The sequence below is a fragment of the Emys orbicularis genome, chromosome 9 (genome assembly GCF_028017835.1).
Source record: "Emys orbicularis isolate rEmyOrb1 chromosome 9, rEmyOrb1.hap1, whole genome shotgun sequence".
Classification (NCBI taxonomy): Eukaryota; Metazoa; Chordata; order Testudines; family Emydidae; genus Emys; species Emys orbicularis.
Window position 1 is genome coordinate 49,942,938 of NC_088691.1, and position 18,673 is coordinate 49,961,610.

Here is an 18,673-nt window from a genome sequence, read left to right on the forward strand (position 1 = left end):
ATTCAGTTTTGCTTAGTGGGAGGGAGGAAGAAACCCATTGAATTTCTTGACCAGCTCTACTAATAACCTTTTGGGAATTAAAACTGATCTGGTCTGTTTCACCTCAGTGTTGTTGAGCACCTGTGTTGCTTACAGTTCAACTTTACAACCTGTTCAAAATCTAGCATCACAGTCACCCACTGCAGGTGCTGCCGTTCCATGATTTGGCACTTTGGGGTCTATGGGCAAATAACTATTGCCGATTCTGCAAAAGCGGTCACAGGAATACACCCTTATCAGGGAATAATACTTCTCCTTGGTAGTGTTCTCAGCGGTACATCAGAGCATGCTCTCCCTGGAGCTCAGCCACCTGTTTAAGCAATGTTCTGTTTGGGCTGGAACATCTTGAAAAAAGTCCCTCTTAACCTAGCAGTACAACTGCTTAGAGCCTCCTTAACTGAGGAAGAAAAGGGAGGGGAGATTGTTGCTAGCTGGCTTGCATAACCCCGCCCCTGGTTATTTCATCTTCCTTACAAGGCTAAAGCAAAAGGCTTTCCTTTCTCTGGCTGCCCCAAGCTCTCAAAAACAGCAGAACAAGTGGTAGGATCATACTGGAGTGCAGACGGGATGTGGAGGCTGCCAGAGATGGGGAGAGAATAAAGAACCGAGCAAGCAGTTGCGCTCTAGCTCCAGCAGAGGATAGGAGCAGAGAATCATTATAATCTTTAAAAAGAACCAGTTCTTCCAAAGAAATATGAGAAGCAGCTGAAACCGACAAAAGATCATTGAAAGGAAGGAAATGCAACATGAGAGGTAAATATGTCCTTTGCTTGGAAGTTTTTAAGAATTTGGTGTTGTTTTCTTTATGGTAAAAACTTTCAAATATGGGTTCCTAAAATGAGGGTCTCAAACCCACCTGACTAAAACTTTGGTCTGATTTTTTTTTTTAGGGGTGTTGCTCACCTGCAGCTCCATTGAAGTCAGACCCAAAGCTTTCATTCAGGTCCTTCTAAATGGATTTTAGGTCCCTTACTGTAGGTACTGGCACTTCTGCTTTTCCACTTTGCTGAGACAATTGCAGTTGAAAGGCTTGGGAGAAAAAGCTGGTAGAGTGTATCTCTTAAACAAGTCACAGGAACAAAAACTAATTTAGGATTGCACTAAACAAGAAACTTTTGTCTCTGAGGATAAGGGCTAGTGGGAGATTTGAAAATTGAAACACTATTGTAGCACAGTATTTATGGTGTATAGGTGACCTCCTTCCTTCAACATCCACATTCTGATGATCTGGAATTCTTGTGTGTCTGCCTCTGCTTGAGGTACTGTAGCTGGAATGTGGGACTCTGGTTTGATTTCCTAGATTATTTAATTGAAGCAAGCTGGTCTTGTCTACACATTCTGAAAATTGTTTCCAGATTCTAACTATTTAGTCTCTTTGAAATTAAGATTCAGCAGTTCTGAAATTAAAAGGGGGAAAAGAGAAAATATCTTATTAGCGCAAATCTTGCAGTCCATACTCAGGCAAAACTCCCACACTGCCCTCAGTGGGCACCTAAGGACTGCAAGATTTGGCCTATTCGCTGTAAGATTCAATGGATGTGATCTTCAGCTAGTGTAGATTAGTGTCGCAGCAATGACTTCCATGGCACTATGATTTAGATTGCTAGGGGATCTGGCCCTATGTTCCTTTTTCTTTCCGGGTGAGCTGATGGATTTCCATATGCTCTTATCCACCAGGTAAAGCTAATGAAGGTTAATTCAAGAACTTTGCTGGGAACTGTGACGAATCACGAGCCCAGTGTATTATTTCCCTTAAACAATAGCTACAGATTCCTGTCAAAGGCTTCGGGGCAGACTTCAGATAGGCACACCCTGAGTCGGTGAATTCAGCTGTCAGGGATGGAGGTGCTACGCCGTTCCTCAGTCTTTGCTGCGGAGGTGATGGAGGTTTTTGATCGGTCTCCCACCGACAAGGAGCTGGTGTCCCAGGCTAAGGTGCTCTGCAGAGACTACATACATTCCCGGCTGCTTTGGGCTGGCATTGGCTGGAGCAAACCAGAGCACAGTGCACCCATGCCTGGCGGCAGACTGGCTGAGGTGTCCAGCGTGCTTCTGCGACTAGGTAAGCATCCATGCTGTGGCTGCGGCCAGGGGTCCTGAGGGGGTCCCTTCGGGGCACTTCTGACTAGACCAAGAACGGGTGAAAGGCAGGGACTGCTGAGTGCCAAGAGGGGGTCCCACACAGCCAAGACCTTATTTGCTTAAAGAATGAGGTGTTATTCTCTGCACTTGGAGAATCCAGACTGGTTCCCATTACACCTCCTCATTCTGCCCCTATCTCCCACCTGGAGCAAGGAGCAGCTCCTTGCTCATCCCAGTGATTCTGGAGAGACTGTTTCCTGTAGGTCCCTGGGGAAATATAAGCTTGATCCTGCACCAATTAAAACTTGATAAGAGTTTTGCCTTTGACTTCAGTGGGGGCAGTATCAAGCCCTTTGTCTCTGTGTTCATTCAATCCATGGCTTCCCCAGACTAGCACCCCAACAGAGCTCACAATCTCTTCTGCATTCAGCAGGGTGAATTGGCCTCCATGACAGCCCAATGCTGGACTGCAGTGACAGTCTTATCTGTATAATTCTGCTAGCAGTAAACTTCTGTTTCAATTGCTCACCTAGGAAGGGGGTGACTGAGTTGTAGGGATGCTTCATTGGGGGTCTTCCACTTGGACTGTGTGCATTAGAGAACCTTGTAATGGCTGCATTTCAATAACAAAGTGTGACAGTTAATCCACTGCCATCTGCCTTAGACTGTCTCTCTCTGATTCGCTCAGTTGGACAGGAATCTTCTCTATTACTTCTGGCATTGGGGCCATCCATGCTTGGAGGGGTGTGGCCAAATCACTAGTCCAGGGAGCTTTGCACAACCTGGCTTTGCCTGTGGAGTTGTGCAGGAAGAAAAAAGATGCAAGGGGCAAATATGTGGTGGGGATGGTTAGATGGCATCCAGCTAGCAAAGCACTAAAGGCTGTATCAGCTGAACACCATTACTATGTATAGTTACCAACAGGGCCGGCTCCAGCATTTCTGCCGCCCCAAGCAAAAAAAAAAAAAAAAAAGCCGTGATCGCGATCGGCGGCGGCAATTGGGGGAAAAAAAAAAAAAAAAGCCGCGATCGGCGGTGGCAGTTTGGCGGCAGGTCCTTCGCTCCTAGAGGGAGTGAGGGACCTGCCGCCCCCGAATTGCCGCAGGTGCTGCCCCTCTCCCTTGGCCGCCCCAAGCACCTGCTTGTTAAGCTGGTGCCTGGAGCCAGCCCTGGTTACCAAGATCTGGATGTTGGATTGTAGGAACACGTGGGGGGGGTGGGGGGTGGCCATAGGGGCTAAGGTGTGCGGTGCTGGCATCAAGTGCATATGCTAGATGGCACCACTAAGGCCTTGTCTACACTAGGCAGGTAAGTCCACCTAAGTTACACTACTCCAGCTACATGGATAATGTAACTGGAGTCGACGTAACTTACGTCGACTTACCGCGGTGTCTACACCTAGGATTGCCAACTTTCTAATTGCACAAACCCGAACACTCTTGCCCCGTCCCACCCCTTCCCCAAGGCCTCTCCCCTGCCCTGCCCCTTCTCTAAGGCCCTGCCCTCCACTCACTCCAGCCCCCCTCCCTCTGTCGCTCGCTCTCCCCCACCCTCACTCACTTCCACTGGGCTGGGGCAGGGGTGTGGGAGGGCTCCAGCTGGGGGTGCAGACTCTGGGGTGGGGCTGGGGATGAGAGGCTTGGGGTGCAAGAGGGGGCTCCAAGCTGGAACCAAGGTGTTTGGAATGCGAGAGCGGGCTCAGGGCTGGGGCAGGGTGTTGAGGTGCGGGAGGGGCTGCAGGCTTCGGACGGGGGTGTGGGCTCTGGGGTGGGGCTAGGGATGAGCAGTTTCGGGTGCAGGAGAGGGCTCCGGCCTGGGGCCAAGGGGTTTGGAGTGCGGGAGGGGGCTCAGGGCTGAGGCAGGAGTTGGAGTGTCAGAAGAGGTGCAGGAGGGGGCTCAGGGCTGTGGTAGGGTGTTGGGGTACAGAAGGGGGTGCGGGCTCTGGGAGGGTGTTAGGGTATGGGAGGGGGTTCTGACCTCAGGCAGGGTGTTCAGGGTGTGGGCTCTGGCCGGGTGGTGCTTACCTCAGGCAGCTCCTGGTCAGGACTCCCTGCCTGCCCTGGCTCCGTGCCACTCCTGGAAGCGGCTGCCATGTCCTGCCCCTTGGCCGGAGGCATGGCCAGGCGGCTCTGCGCGCTGCCCCCACAGCTCCTGTTGGTCATGGTTCCCTGCCAATGGGAGCTGCGGAGCCGGTGCTGGGGGTGGGGGCAGTGCATGGAACTTCCCTGATCACTCCTGTGCCTAGGGGCCACAGGGACATGCCGGCTGCTTCTGGGGAGCTGTGCAGAGCCAGGGCAGGCAGGGAGCCTGCCTTAGCCTGACTGTGCCGCCATCTGGACTTTTAATGGCCCAGTCAGCAGTACTGACAGGAGCCACCAGGGTCCCTTTTCGACCAGATGCCTGGCAACCAGCGTTCCCTCTACTTTTTCCCATACATGTGCAGAATGAATTTTGTTATGTGCACCAATATGGTGGTAACACATCACCTCCATATTGGTGCACATAACAAAATTAATGTGATGGGGGGTGGGGCTGAGGGGTTCTGAGTGTGGGAGGGGGCTCAGGGCTGGGGCAGAGGGTTGGGGTGCAGGGAGGTGAGGGCTCTGGTTGGGAGTGCAGGCTCTTGGGTGGGGCCGGGGATGAAGGGATTGGGGTGCAGGATGCCCCAGGGCTACGGTGGGGAGAGAGGACTTCCCCCTCCTCCCCCCCCAGCTCTCTCTCCCTGCAGCAGCTCCAGGGCTGGGGCCACAGGATAGGTGCCTCTCCCCCAGCCGCGGCAGGTCCAGAGCTGAGGTGGAGGCAGGGGAAGGGCGCCTGGCTGCGGCAGGGCTGGGTCCGGGTCGGGGGAGGGGCACCCACCCCCGGCCACAGCAGGTTGGGGGCTGGGCTAGGTTGGGGCCGGGGGAGGGGCGCCCCTCCCCCAGCTGCAGCAGGTTCTGGCTGGGCGGGTTCCCTGAGTGCCTGCGCTGCGCTTAATAGGCTGCTGCTTGGCCACGTGACCATGCAGCTTACAGGGAACATAGCTGGCAACCCTATCTACACTGCGCTGCGTCGATGGGAGACGCTGTCCCGTCGACTTCCCTTTAGGGTTGCCAGGTGTCCAGTTTTCGAGTGGAATGCCCAGTCGAAAAGGGACCCAGGTGGCTCCGGTCAGCACCACTGGCTGGGCTGTTAAAAGTCTGGTCGGCAGCCAGGGGGCTCCACACACTGTTCCCGCCCCAAGCACCAGCTCTGCAGCTCCCATTGGCCGGGAACTGTGGCCAATGGGAGCTGCGGGGGCGGCACCTGCGGACAGGGCAGCGCGCAGAGCCACTTGGCCGCGCCTCCGCCTAGGAGCCGGAGAGGGGACATGCCGCTGCTTCCGGGAGCTGTCTGAGGTAAGTGCCACCCGGAGCCTGCACTCCTGACCCCCTTCCATGCCCCAACCCCCTGTGCCAGCCCTGATCCTCTTCCCGCTCTCCTAACCCCTCGATCCCAGCTCAGAGCACCCTCTTGCACCCCAAACCCCTCATCCCCAGCCCCATCCCATAGCCCATACCCTTAGCTGGAGACGGAGCCCCCTCCCACACCCCAACCCCCTGCCCCAGCCTGGATCCCCCTCCTGCACCCCAAACCTCTCATCCCCAGCCCCACCCTGGAGCCGGCACCCCTAGCCGCAGCCCTCACACCCTCCCGCATCCCAACCCCCTGCTCCAGCCCGGTGAAAATGAGCGAGTGAGTGAGGGTGGAGAGAGCGAGCGACAAAGGGAGGAGGGATGGAGTGAGTGGGGGCGGGGCCTCAGAGGAGGGGCAGGGCAGTGGGGGCCTCGGAGGAGGGGTGGGACAGGGGCGGGGCAACGGTGTTCAGTTTAGTGCGAGCAGAACTTTGGCAACCCTACTTCCTTTACTTTTCTCAATCCAGTGGAATACCGGAGTCGACTGGAGAGCGCTCTGCCGTCGATTTAGCGGGTCTTCACCCGACCCGCTTAATCGACCCCCGCTGCATTGATCACAGGAGCGTTGGCCTCTGGTAAATGTAGACATGGCGTAATTGCCAGCATGTTCTCCTGTGGAGAGGAGTGATAAGAAGGGGAGCATGGTTCATTGGGCCAACCAGTGGCATCCTGCCCTATATCAGTTTGTACTAGATGCACCTCACAGGCATACTGGGGTACCGACAGCTGGCCATGCTGCATGACTTTTTGCCCATCCTATTAAGATTTAGCCTTTGTCTTAAAGTCAGCCAGTTCTCTCCTAGTCTCCTCCTGTCACTGTGGTTGTGGAGAGTATTTTAGTACCTAGTCGCCCTCCTTGTCCAAATGATCTTCAGATCACTTTTGGCCAGAACATTACCAATAAACCAGGGATTCAAAATGCTGCCTGAAGCAAACTTCCTATAAAATAAATCCTGTGGACCTGACCCTCTGCTGGTCTACTTCCATAGACTTCACTGTCAGTCTGCTTGCAGTGTGCTTCGCTGACATACATGTACTGGGAATTTAGTCCAGTATCTCTCCCTCTTTTCCCTTCCCTTTCTATATCTTGGTGACTTTTCTTTGGTCTTTGTTTTACAGGCTGAGATTTTCCCCTCAGATGAATTTTTCATCCTTTTCTATTGTTTCATTTATTTATTTTCCTCTAAGTTCCTCTCTTCCCCAGACATATTCTTCTCTCCTGTTTTGGTTTTTCCTCTCTTTTGCCATCTGTCTTTTCTTTCCTTTTCCTTCCATTCCCTTTCACCTTTTTGGTCTTCTCTCTTTCTCCATCTGCTCAGGTGGGGTCAAATGTAGGTGGCAGAAGTGTTTTGGAGGGTGAGCAGATGGCAGAGTGAATTTGAAGGCGTCTCCTTGACGACTATCCTGACTCTGTTACTGTGCTTATGTTCAGATGGAAGGATTTGGCTGATAGTCCTAAGAACTTGGCTTCTCTAAGCAAACCTGATTGGAATGGAACCACATATAAGGGACACAAGGGGAAAATCATTCTTCATATTGAGCTATACAGTCATTTCCTGATCACTTGTTCAGAAACATTGCTGCCCACATGGCCTTTAGCTCTTCCTTCCCTTTTCCTGTTGTAAATAGCCAACTGCAGCAAAAGGTGTTAAACCACTGTTGTTTCCCAGGCACATGCCAGGAACCTGAGCCCCAAACTTCTGCATCAACTGGTACAGCCAGCTAAACCAGTTCTCGCCCAGTGACAGTTGCTGGGAACACTCTGTATATGTGAAGGAACAGAGCATTCCTAGTGCTTGTGCTTATGCATATGGATGGTAAGGTGAGCCGGCAAGTGAGCATGATGAGCCAGCAAGTAGGCCTGGACACACAGTGGGTAAAGGGAATTCTGTACGGATGCTCTTATTACAGAGCTCACAGCTGAGGAATAGTGGCACTGAGCAATGAGACACTGTGGCTGCTAATAGGACTAACTGGTGACAAACCTTAAAAATAAGTGTTCAGCTTTATTATAAAAAAACTCCTACAAACCAACCATCCACCTATGTCTGGAACAACCACCATCGCTGTATCAGCCTCGCCACCAGCCAGCTGCATGTCCGCCTGGCTCCTGGTGTGAACAGATGAAGGGAAGACCAGCAGTGCTCACGCTGGAGTACGGTCAGTGAAGCCTCTGCTGCCCTTGGGGGCAAGGTCCCCAGCTGCTGTAAACCACCCTGGTGCCATTGATGTCAATGGCATTGCATCAGTTGACACCAGCTGAGAAACTGGCCTTCCTGAGCTTAACTGGAATCAGTGCAGTGCTTTGAGCTAGCCATGCACTGTAAATCCCCTATGTTCTGCTGGCCAACCATTAGTTGTTGTGTCTGTTCTTCCTTGGCAAAGGGAAGATTTTGGGGACCAGCACAGGCCCTTAGAGTTCTCTATCCTACTGGTTCCCCTGCTGCCATCTGTTGTGGCTTCCCTCAGCATTCAGTGCTGTGTAGATGTGCCCATCTACTTTCTCACAGTTTTCTTCTCAAGGCTGCTGGATCATGTTTACTTCAGACCCAGGGGCAATTGACCAGAACAGCTGCTCAAGTGGATAGTCTATTCCAGAATACAGAATTCTGGAATGAGTGTGCTTCCCACTTGTTCCAAAATAAAGTAACTTTTATTCCAGAATAAGAGTGTCTACACCGGAAGCTATTCTGGATAAGCTATTCTGGGCAGTTTCCCCACATAGACAAGCCCTTATTTGTTGGGAATTGCCTCCAGCCTGGGATGAGGGGGGGATGTAGTTCTTCAGCAAGAGAAGAGGAATTTTAGGTCCTCAATTCCCAGCACCAGTTTTGTAACTCAGAGCCCAGTCAGACTCCTAGATCCACAGACAGAGGGTCCTTCCATATGTGGATCTGACTTTACCTCGTGGCAGATTGGGGTCAGCCTCTCCACAGCACACAGTCCTTCACTAGGCCCTAGAGAGGGTGCTTTGTGGGTCCTGGGATCTGTATTTTGGATGAGGGCAGGCGGAGGCAGATACGTCCCCCGCCCCCACTATTAGCACTCTTAAGTACAGGGTGGGCAGATAACACAGCCATAGTCTCTCCTCTGCTCCACAATGGGGTTATGTGTCCTTGGGGCAGCTGTTGACTGCATTGCCAGGGAAAGGGTTGCTGAAGTTGGCTTGACACCTCCCATGGGCTCCATGCACCTGGGAAATGTTTGGACACCCCTTCATCCTGCTGGCATGTGACATTAGTGGTGTATGCTCATTCTCTATGGCCAAGTCTACACTACAGAGCCTATGTTGGCATAGCTAAGCCGGTACAGGCCTATGCCACCAGAAGGAGCTCTGCCAACATAACACCACCTCCCCCAACAACATCAGCTAAGATGAAAGAAGCACTCTTCTCTCCGCACAGCTGCATCTACACGGGGGGTTTTGTCACCATAGATACGTCAGCTAGGGTTTTTTTATTTTTTTTTTCCACACCCCAACTGATGTAGCTATGCTGACAAAATTTAGCTGTGTTGACCTGGCCTAACGCTAGCATGGGCTTTGCAATTCGGGTGAAATATGCTCCTGTATTCAGGAAACTTTTTTATCTTAAAAGGATAAAGGCTAGATTCTAATCTCTGTTAGGCCCATGTGTGTTGGGAGTAAGCCCAGTGATGCCAATAATTATTCCTGATTTGACGTTCATGCGGCTGAGACAAATCTAAGTTAGGTTTCCTCAGTGTATCCTATGACATGGAAGTGCTCTCATCCTGGGGCGTGGGGGGGTGTTCAAGACAATCCCCACTAAATAAAAATCTCAGGCACCAAGATATGCAGCTTTCGGTGTCTCACGCTATGACAGGAGACAATGTGTTTTCACTGAGTTCTTGTTACACTTAACTAGCTAAGGAGTAGTTGCCACCTTTACCTAGGAGTGGAGGAGACATGTCAAGAAGGGTGAAATATTGACCTTGGCAGTGTTTCTTTGAAAACAGCCATTTTAAGGAAACCTTACTTTATGGGGAACAACTTCTCCTGCTTACTAACATTGGCAAATCTGTGCTGAAGGGGGATAGGATAGCCCAGCAATTGGTAATGGGAGATATGGAATCTTTCATCTCTTAGTTACCAATTCAAATCCATCCCCACTCAGAAGTTAGAGTAGAGGGAAGTGAGATGGGACTTCTGTGTCCTTTACCCAGCTTTGCCAATGGCTTCCTCTGTGACTCTGTCAGTCACTTATCCTCCCTGCCTCGGTTTACCCAGCTGTGAAAAGGCTATAATACCTACCTTGTAGGACTGTAGTAAGGCTTATCTAGGCCATGCCATAAAGCACTTTAAGAATCTCAGAGAATAGGCGCAAAGCAGGAGAGGTTGGAAGCCACAATCCATCTGGTAGCAGTTCAGTGACCTAGGGGAACTTCATGGCATTCTTGGTCTAGTTCCATTACACTGGGCACTGGTCCTAGGAAATCTAGTACAGGGGTAGGATCTATATTTATTCAATAAGAATGGCAGCGGAGACTAAATATAGACAAAGCTTAGGCCTGCCAAGGTCATTCAAAGTTACGGCAGTTTAGTTAAACAGGTGCAAGTAGTGATTTGGTTAAAACAGTGTGGACACTCATCATCTGATTTAAACCTGGTTTATATTGGTTTTGCTTACTTCAGTAAGTGATATAAACCACATTTAAATCAGATGATGAGTGTCCATACTGCCTGGCACTAGTTTAAAATAGCTTTCGTTGAACTGGTCCCACACTTAATAGAGCCAAGGCCTCAGAAGGGGCCCCTCTAGGTCTATGTGACGAAGCTGCCATCGCTGCTCTCCATGCTCTTTCACAACTGTGGGGGGAGAAATGCTGACAAGCTGGTCGCTGAGATCACAACACTCCAGCTGAGCATGGAGAGAGAAGGCTCCCTTGCTCTCAGAAGCAGCGTGACCTCGTGGGTAGGAGCAGGCTTGGGAATAAGACGACCAGGGTAATGTCCCCAGCTCTGCCCCTGACTTGATGTGTGACCTTGGGGGAATCGTTCCCCTCTCTGTACCTTTGTTTTCCTTGTCTATTTATTTAGCTCCTCAGGACTGGGACTCTTGCTATGTGCATGTACAGCACCTAGCACCATGGGCACTACCTTTAGGCCCTCCTGTAATAAAACCAATAGTGAGGAATAATAGTGCTCTGCCAAGTGCTTATCCTATTCCCCTCCTCCATCATACAGATATTTCAGCTAGCCCAGGGTGAGGCTATCCCTTTGTTCCTCATGTTCAGAGGGTAAGGCTGTGTAACTCTGAGACAGAGGAACAGTTCTCCCATATCGTATGCAACATTCCCTCTTATCAGCCTCAGCCATGCATTGCAGGGTTTCCTTTGTTAATCAGATTGCATGGAACAATTGAACCTCAGAAGTGTCAAAACACTTTATGGAATACTGTGAAGGTTGCCTGCTTAAATATTTAAAAACTAATGTCAGAGGTTGTATAAATTGGGTAAGGTTTAGTAGCTAATAATGACGCTTCCAGAGTCCTTAATTTGGTCAGGGAAAATCCTGCCTTTTCGATCCCATCTATGCTACAGAACCAGATGTGCAGGAGGATCTGGTCACACCACCATTGTCCCCCAGACAGTTGAGACGTGGTTCTGCCTTGCGGTGTAAATGTGACCTGAACATGTTTTAAGTGTTTGTCCAATGCCATGCACACACAACCCACCCCAAAAGTTTTTTGCACAGTGCTGGAAGTTGAGTAACTCCCACCTAGACTACCAAGGTATGTCCACGCTGCGAGTGAAGATGTGACTGTAGCAAGGGTGGGCACACCTGAGTTAGCCCTAGCACAGGTACCAGTAGCAGTGAAGACATGGCAGCATGGGCTAGCAACCAGAGTACATATGGTCCCCAGTGGACTTGTACACTGGTTGTTAAGCCCATGCTGAAGCTTGTGCCACCACATCTGCACTGCTATTGTTACCCAGGCTAGCTAGATTAAAGGCAGCACAGATATACCTCCCTGTGCTATAGTCAGACCTTCACTTGCAGTGTGGACATGACAGAAACCAGCTTGGGGACCATTTATGTTCTGCAAGGGTCCTACAACACAGTTCATTGACATTTGTAATGGAGACAGGACTTCATTTTCTCTTGGTGGTCTTCATGCCGATACATGCCTCGGGCTCCCATCCTGGAGAACTACCCGGAGGCCTGAGTGTGTTCTGAAGTTTAAGAGTCAGCCATGCAGATGGCAAACCATGTAGCCCTCTGAAGAACACACAGGTCTCCAGATCTTCCTCTGTGCCCATGTTAGTGTAAAATAGTTGAGCTGACACTCTTCGCTCTGCCTTTTGAATGTTTCACAGCCTCAGGCCCGTTCTCAGCTTTCATCAGCTTCCAGGGCTAGTAAGGCCCTTTCCTCCCAAGGCTTTTCTTATTGCGTAGAAAAGGGTGTGCCCCAGGAGAGCTAAAATAAAGGGAGGCACCTGCGCCTCTAGTATAAAAAAATCAAGTTATTTTTGCTTCTGTTGATCCTTCTCCTGCCGCGAGAAGAAACCACAGTCACTGTAGTCAGCACTTGTGCTGCCAGGCAAGAGAAAAGGCGGATGGGGTCCAGTGGCTTAGCAGAGGATTAGGATAGAGTTCCTGAGTTCAAATCCCACCCCAACACTGACTCCCTCTGCGGCCTTGAAAACACCACTTGGGCAGCAATTCTGCAAAGGAACTGGGAAGCCGATGTAGGCCCCTACCCCATGAATACCAGTAGCATGGGGCGGGGGGCTTTCCGCCACATGCAGCACTGGCACCTCTGATTGTGCTACCCCACAGGAGCCTTTGCTGCGCAGGAGGCAGCGGAGGCTTGTGGCGATCAGGAGGAGGTGGGGCTGGCTGTGGCAATACACTCACAGGAGCTACCAGTGCCAATGGCCAAGCGGCCCCAGAAATGTGTGTGCATGCAACCAGCCGCCCCTTGGTCCTTGGCCTGGCCTCAGCACCAGTGTGGGGATGGATTTCCTTTTTCACCCCTGTTCCCTGACTCAGTGTTCCCATCTGCAAAATGGGAGCTGAGGGGGAGGAATATCCTCTCCAGAGGCATGGTGGCCTGGTTGACATCATCTCCCTCAAGGGGACGAGTGAAACGCAGTGTCTGTGCTGGCCACGTGCTGACTCCAAGCCCTTGTTTCCAGGGGACGAGCTGGAATACATCCGACCAAATGTTTACCGGAATATCGCCCGCCAGCTGAACATCTCACTGCACTCTGAGACCGTGGTGACTGACGCCTTCTTGGCAGTAGCGGCCCAGATCTTCACGGCAGGTACAGATGTCTGTCTGGACTGGGGGGGAGCAGGGATGGGGCTGGCTTTGGGTGCAGGGCTAGACCAGAGGGTGGGGGCTGTGTTGCAAATCTGCCAGAGCTGGGCTCTTTTGTAGCACACACTGAACTAGTGATTTAGAAAAGAACTCCTCTGGACTGTCTCTACCTAGCATACCACTGGCTGGGAAATGCCCCATTATCTGGGAGGGCTCTCTCATTCCAGAGGGCCTCTCCCTCTCCTTCCAGGAGGAGCCCATATTGCCTCATCACCCCAGGGAGTCACTCTGATTCCAGGTTCCCCTCCCCACTGCTGGCATCTGGAGCAGCCTCATTACAAGGGAGTCTCCCTCATTCCAGCCCTTGCTCTTCATGCTAGGACCCAGAACTGACCCATTGCAGGTGTCTCCACTTCTCCTGGCTTCCCTTCTCCTAGCTGTAGCCAGCACTTCCTCCTTGCAAGGGAGCCTGCTTCCATCTAGCTTCCTCTGCTCTTGGGAGCAGCCAGAACTGTTCCACCACATGGGAGCCTAAGACACTCTATGGTGCTCCGTCATTTCATTAGATTTGTTCCTGAATGAGTTGGTGTCTGGAGACTTTTGATTAGTCAAATACGAGTTAGTTAGTGACCCGGCCCATGTGGTGTTGACGGAAATGTAGGCACAATCTGTGCTGTGCTCCTTCAAGGGAGCCTCAGTCCCCTCTGAAAACACCCCCTCCTTCACCCCAGTTCCCCTTTGGTGATAGCTGGCTGGTGTGGAGATGGACTTGACAAAGCCTTCTGTCTACTCTCTTTCCAGACGGCCCTGGCATAACCATGGGAAGTCTGCAATGCCCTGCACATTTTGTGAGCAGCCTAGCAATAACTAAGAGGCTGGTGGAAATACTAGCAGTGTATGAAAACAGGGGAGGCTGAAACAAAGCAGGGCTGGCATGCAACTAACCATCAGCAGAGCTGTGTGAAACACTTGCGCGGGGGGCACCTAGGTGTGAGTTGGAGTGGATGGTTCTGCTCCCCAGGCTCCTTTCTTCATGCTTGAGTAGTGGCTTTGAGCTGGTGCTGCTGTGGGGAACCTTGGAAGGGGACAAATAAAGATCCCAGATTTCTAATATGCCCTCAAATAAACTTCCTCCACTACTCCAGAAATCTGTCTTCACCCCCAAACATGCACAGCTGAGTGGGGACCCCAGTGGGGCCACAGTCACCGTGTGAGAACCTGCACTCTGTAACTGAAGCACACCTTGATGCAGTGCACAGACTGATTTCTTCCACAAAACAATACCAGCAATAAATAAGAAAGGGGAATCTCATTCCCAGAGATTCCATCAGGGTGAATCCAAAATAACCTGCAGAGCTCTTGTACTGTTCACCAAGAGGTTTATTCCATTGCTCCGGGAATTAAAAAAAATGGATGAGGTGGATTGCAGTGCTAGCCTGAAAGACTACACGGTGTGCTTGGAATGAAAAGACTTCCTGTGCACAGTGAGGTGGAGCACTGCTGGCTTGGAAAGATGAATGGAGCTGGGCAACTATGACAAAATGTCTGAGTATTGGTGTGGATTGCAGAATAAATTCACCCAGGCCGTGCTCATGCCTCTTTGTGCTCATTTGAGTAGCTGAGCGTTCCTTGCACTGAGGCTCACAGAAAACGAGTGTTGAGCGTGCACGTTCAAGTGTTTGCAGGGGAAGTGGTTATTTTATTAGCTTGGCACTACTTACTACAGCAGGGGAATGGGGGGTCTCATTTTCCCTGCTCCAGAGCTCTGACCCACAGGAAATTAAACAAGCCAGAAGAGAACTTGACTGTGCCTTTGGTAGCTAGGACTGCATGCACACAACTATTTGTGTGACTGTGACAGAGGAGAGAGCCCCAGTCATTGCTGTGGGTCCCAGCATTGCCAATGCTTATGACTTATTGTGAATCTCATGATACTGGGTGATCTTAAAGCCCCAGCTCCTGGAGTCCAGTGACTAGGTGAGAACCTTGGATGGCTTTTTAAATGAGTTTCTAGAAGCTTGAAAATGTGCCCCAGCTTTTCTCCAAAGGCTCAAAACCCAGAAGACAAATAAAAAGGCCCCCAAATTGGTGGTTTTTATCATGACTTTTTAAAGACAATTCCATGATTTTCGGGGGAGGGAGGGAGCTGACTCATGATTTTTGAACAGGGGCTGGCAATACTGGAATCCCCAACTATACAAACTAGGCCCAGCCACTTGGGGAGCAGCCACAAGGCGCATCACCAGGGTTTCCCTAAGCTGTGTGCTTGTGCAGCCACACCGCGCTAGCAGGCACCCCCTATGATTACACACCAGCTGCACAGGGGAGCTGCCCACCATTGGGCTCGCCTTTACCCTGGCTGCTTCCAGTGCCACTGGCAGAACTCAGGAAGGTGCTCCAGGGTTCTACCCTGCCCCTGCCTCAAGTGCTGCAGAGAGGACAGCCTATGAGCAGAAAAAGAAGCCATATTTGTTGAGTGAGTTATGTGCTCCTCTCTGCTACTCACACAGATTTCTGGCTGGGGGAAAGGAGCAGATTCTGCTAGTTCTAACATTCCTGGATTCAAATTACAGTTGCAAGACTTGCTGAATCCAGCAAAATTAAACGTTAAGTCTGTGGCTGCCGGACATTCCATTTTTTGGAATGCAGAGGAAAGAAGCCTTGATTCGCAAAAGACGACAGATCTCAAATATTGTCTGAGTTGTCAGAGCCAATCACTGATGGCTCAGTGCTGGAAACAGACTGAGATATAAACTCTGCTACTTAGCGTTCAGCTTATTAAGAAAACAGTCCAGGTCTGGGACTACAGACCCGCTCAGCTGCCCACTCTCTGTACCTTCCTGCTGGGCAGTTTTTTTCTCCCTTTACCCCTTCTCCTTTCTTACTCCATTCTTACTCCTTCCTCAACCCCTAGTACAGCACCGAACCCCCCCCCCCCCGCCCCTAAAACAAAGCTTGTATATTATAAATAAAATCCCTATAGTCAATATTAGAGAGACAAGGCAGGTGAGGTAATACCTTTTTTTCTTGGACCAACTTATATTGGTGAGCGAGACAAACTTTCGAGCTTATACAGAGAACTTGCTGAGCTTGTTTCTGTATTTGTGATGTGTTGAGGTTTTTGAAAGAACTGCTGAGTTTGGACAATAATGTCTACAGGAGATCAGTAGATACCACAAGATGACCACTGGCAGCCGGGGTGAAATGTGAGAGACTTCCTTAAGGTAACCTCCTGTTACTATGGTGATAAGGTAATATATATGTTAATGAGTATAAGAGAAACTAACCATGAAGAATCGGGCATCCCAAAAGCAGCAGAGTGTGGAAGTTCAAATAAGGGAAAAGGGTTAAAACTTTCATAAATATGTCTGAACCCTGGTAGGTGTCAGCATAACACATTATTTAAGCTGTGTCCTGGCCTGCATGCCTTGGGGGGAGGAAACCAGCATGCTGCTCTTAGTAGTGGGGCGCATGGTGAGGATGGTGACTGACACTTTTTGGGTTTCTCCGCAAGGACCAGTGTGAGTAATGCAAATGCCAGATGTTGTGTATTGTTGTTTCTCTTCTTTACCAGATTGCAGGGTGTGTATTGTCATTGGTTGGTTAATAAAAGTTATTAGTACAGAAAAAGCACCGTGTAAGTCTCTGTTGTGCACCGGGGGGCTCCCTTCTATTGGTAACCTCTCGACTGTAGTTGATTTGGGGGGCTGAACTCTCACAGATTAAAGTAGGTGTGAGCCCTCACCTTGGGTGGGTAATTAGCTAAAGTAACCCAGATCCACAGATACAGCAGTATAAACTATGGCCCAGGGCTAATGCTCCCCCACAAACACACTCTGGTGCTACAGTGGCCCCAGTCCAGCTCTGCAACAGCTTCAGCTCTGAATTTGGGGCTTGACCCAAAGCCCGTTTGGAGTCAGTAGGAGACTTTCCCTTAATTTCAGGGAGCTTTGCATCAGGGCCTGGGTTAGCTTTAGTTTACCTTCAACATTTTTCAGCAAAATAAATCCCAAAAGGAAGGTTTTTTCCATGGGAAACTGAAAGGAAAAATGGAAAAAAAAAAAAACGTGCTTTTTTCCCTCCTAACTGAAACACCTGATGGTCGCTACTGGTGGGGTAGGCAGGGCTGCTGGCCCCTAGAACACAGAACTTTTACTCTCTAAAGGGGCATTATGGGGAGGGATAGCTCAGTGGTTTGAGCATTGGTCTGCTAAACCCAGGGTTGTGAGTTCAGTCTTTGAGGGGGCCATTTAGAGATCTGGGGCAAAAATCTGTCTGGTGATCGGTCCTGCTTTGAGCAGGGGGTTAGACTAGATGACCTTCTGAGGTCCCTTCCAACCCTGATATTCTATGATTCTTGTTCTGTGGCACGTTGTTTCCTGTGGGGTTTTGATCAGGAATCTTTGGGCCTATATGTCCCATTCCCTTAGTCCTGTAGGGTCTGCATGACTTCAGGTTGCCCCCCAAACTGCCAGTGGGGTAAATGCGCACACCTTCTAGTGGGAATGCAGTAAGAAGTGGTTCTCTCTCTGTGCTGTCTCTTGTTTTAGGCCATATGAAACTGAGCCTCCAACCAGAATCCCTTGTGTATTTATTTACTGATCTCCCTCTAGCTGCAATAGACATCACCAGAGAGGACTGTGCTGTGTCCGTACATATTCCCCCAGCTGTTGAAATGTGGCTCATGATAACGTTGCTTTTAGATCTGAATTGGGAGTCCTGCTTTGATGCTAAAGTGGGGAGGTTTATTTAAATAGGCAAAGGAAACACTGCAGAGTGAGCTCTGACACTGACCAGACCCCCATTGTCACGTGGCCTCCCGAGTTCTCTCCAGCAGCAGGGAAGATGGTATGCAGCGGGAGAACTCTCAAAAGCAACCCTTTCTCATTAGTTCATTTTTCCCTTGGCTAGCCAGTATTTACATACCTACAGCTCCACAGCTGGCTGCAAGTCTGCTACTTAAAAAAAGAAAACAAACAAATTCCAGGCAGCTTTTTCATGTCTTCTGTGTCCTTTTGAAGTGGAGTTCTAGTTCCACTCCAAAGGGCAGATGTGTGCAAGTCTCACCTTGGTTCTAGTGCTTTCCTTTTTGGACAGATTTTCCATTCACTTCAGCTCCAAGTCACACTGAAGATACAATCGAACTTGCCTGCGTTTCCCACAGTTGGAGGTTACTGACGATCTGTTTGATTACACTTGTAGATGAGCAGCATGGTCCCCCCCCCAGCATGGATGGGTGCCGTAAACATTCTGTAGGACATGGGGGCCAGAGTGTGTCTGGCTCAGTGGGGTGTGCAGGGGGCAGAGACAGAATGGGAACCTTCTCTGCTCCTGACCAGTGCTCAGATGCAAGCCCAGCTCTTGTACTCGGGAACGTGTGATGGGTCCTGATGAGGTCACAGTGGCTCTAACATAGTGAGAAGGGAGGAGCTGGTAATCTATTACCCTCAATGCCTCCATACTGCCAGCAAAGGCGGTTCCATGCCAGGGGGACTGGATAGTGGATCCTGTGAAGGTGGGGAATAGGTACTTCTGTGACCTCTGCCACACTAGAAATCCTGGAGCAATTGTAAGCCCAAGTCTGCAGCATGGGGCTGCTTGGGAGCTCATGCTGGGAGAGTGAACTTCTCCATATCCCACCTTGCTGCTAGGGCACAATCTAGTCCTTAGTCCTTGGAATGGCCTAGGGTTTGCCAGTCGGGGTGAGGAGCCAAACCCTGTCAGTCCCCACCCCTCTTTCGGCAGGAATTCTTAACTGGAATCAGCAAGGTGGACACAGCACGGGTATTGTAGCTATTTGTACCGCCAGCATTGCTATTGCATATAGTGATGGCT

At 50.5% G+C, this 18,673-nt stretch overlaps 1 protein-coding gene across 2 annotated transcripts in view; it reads left to right on the forward strand.

Annotated features, from left to right (window-relative positions):
* The first annotated feature begins 575 nt into the window (after nucleotides 1-575).
* BOK (BCL2 family apoptosis regulator BOK) overlaps nucleotides 576-18,673 on the forward strand; it is a 36,388-nt gene continuing 18,290 nt past the window's right edge. Inside the window, exons 1-3 of one of the 2 annotated variants that reach the window (XM_065410890.1) lie at nucleotides 576-792; nucleotides 1,717-2,101; nucleotides 12,714-12,842. In XM_065410890.1, the coding sequence (XP_065266962.1) occupies nucleotides 1,879-2,101; nucleotides 12,714-12,842 (352 nt within the window). In that variant the 5' untranslated portion in view covers nucleotides 576-792; nucleotides 1,717-1,878. The remainder of the gene's footprint in view (nucleotides 793-1,716; nucleotides 2,102-12,713; nucleotides 12,843-18,673) is intronic. The other variant, XM_065410889.1, reaches the window with a different exon arrangement.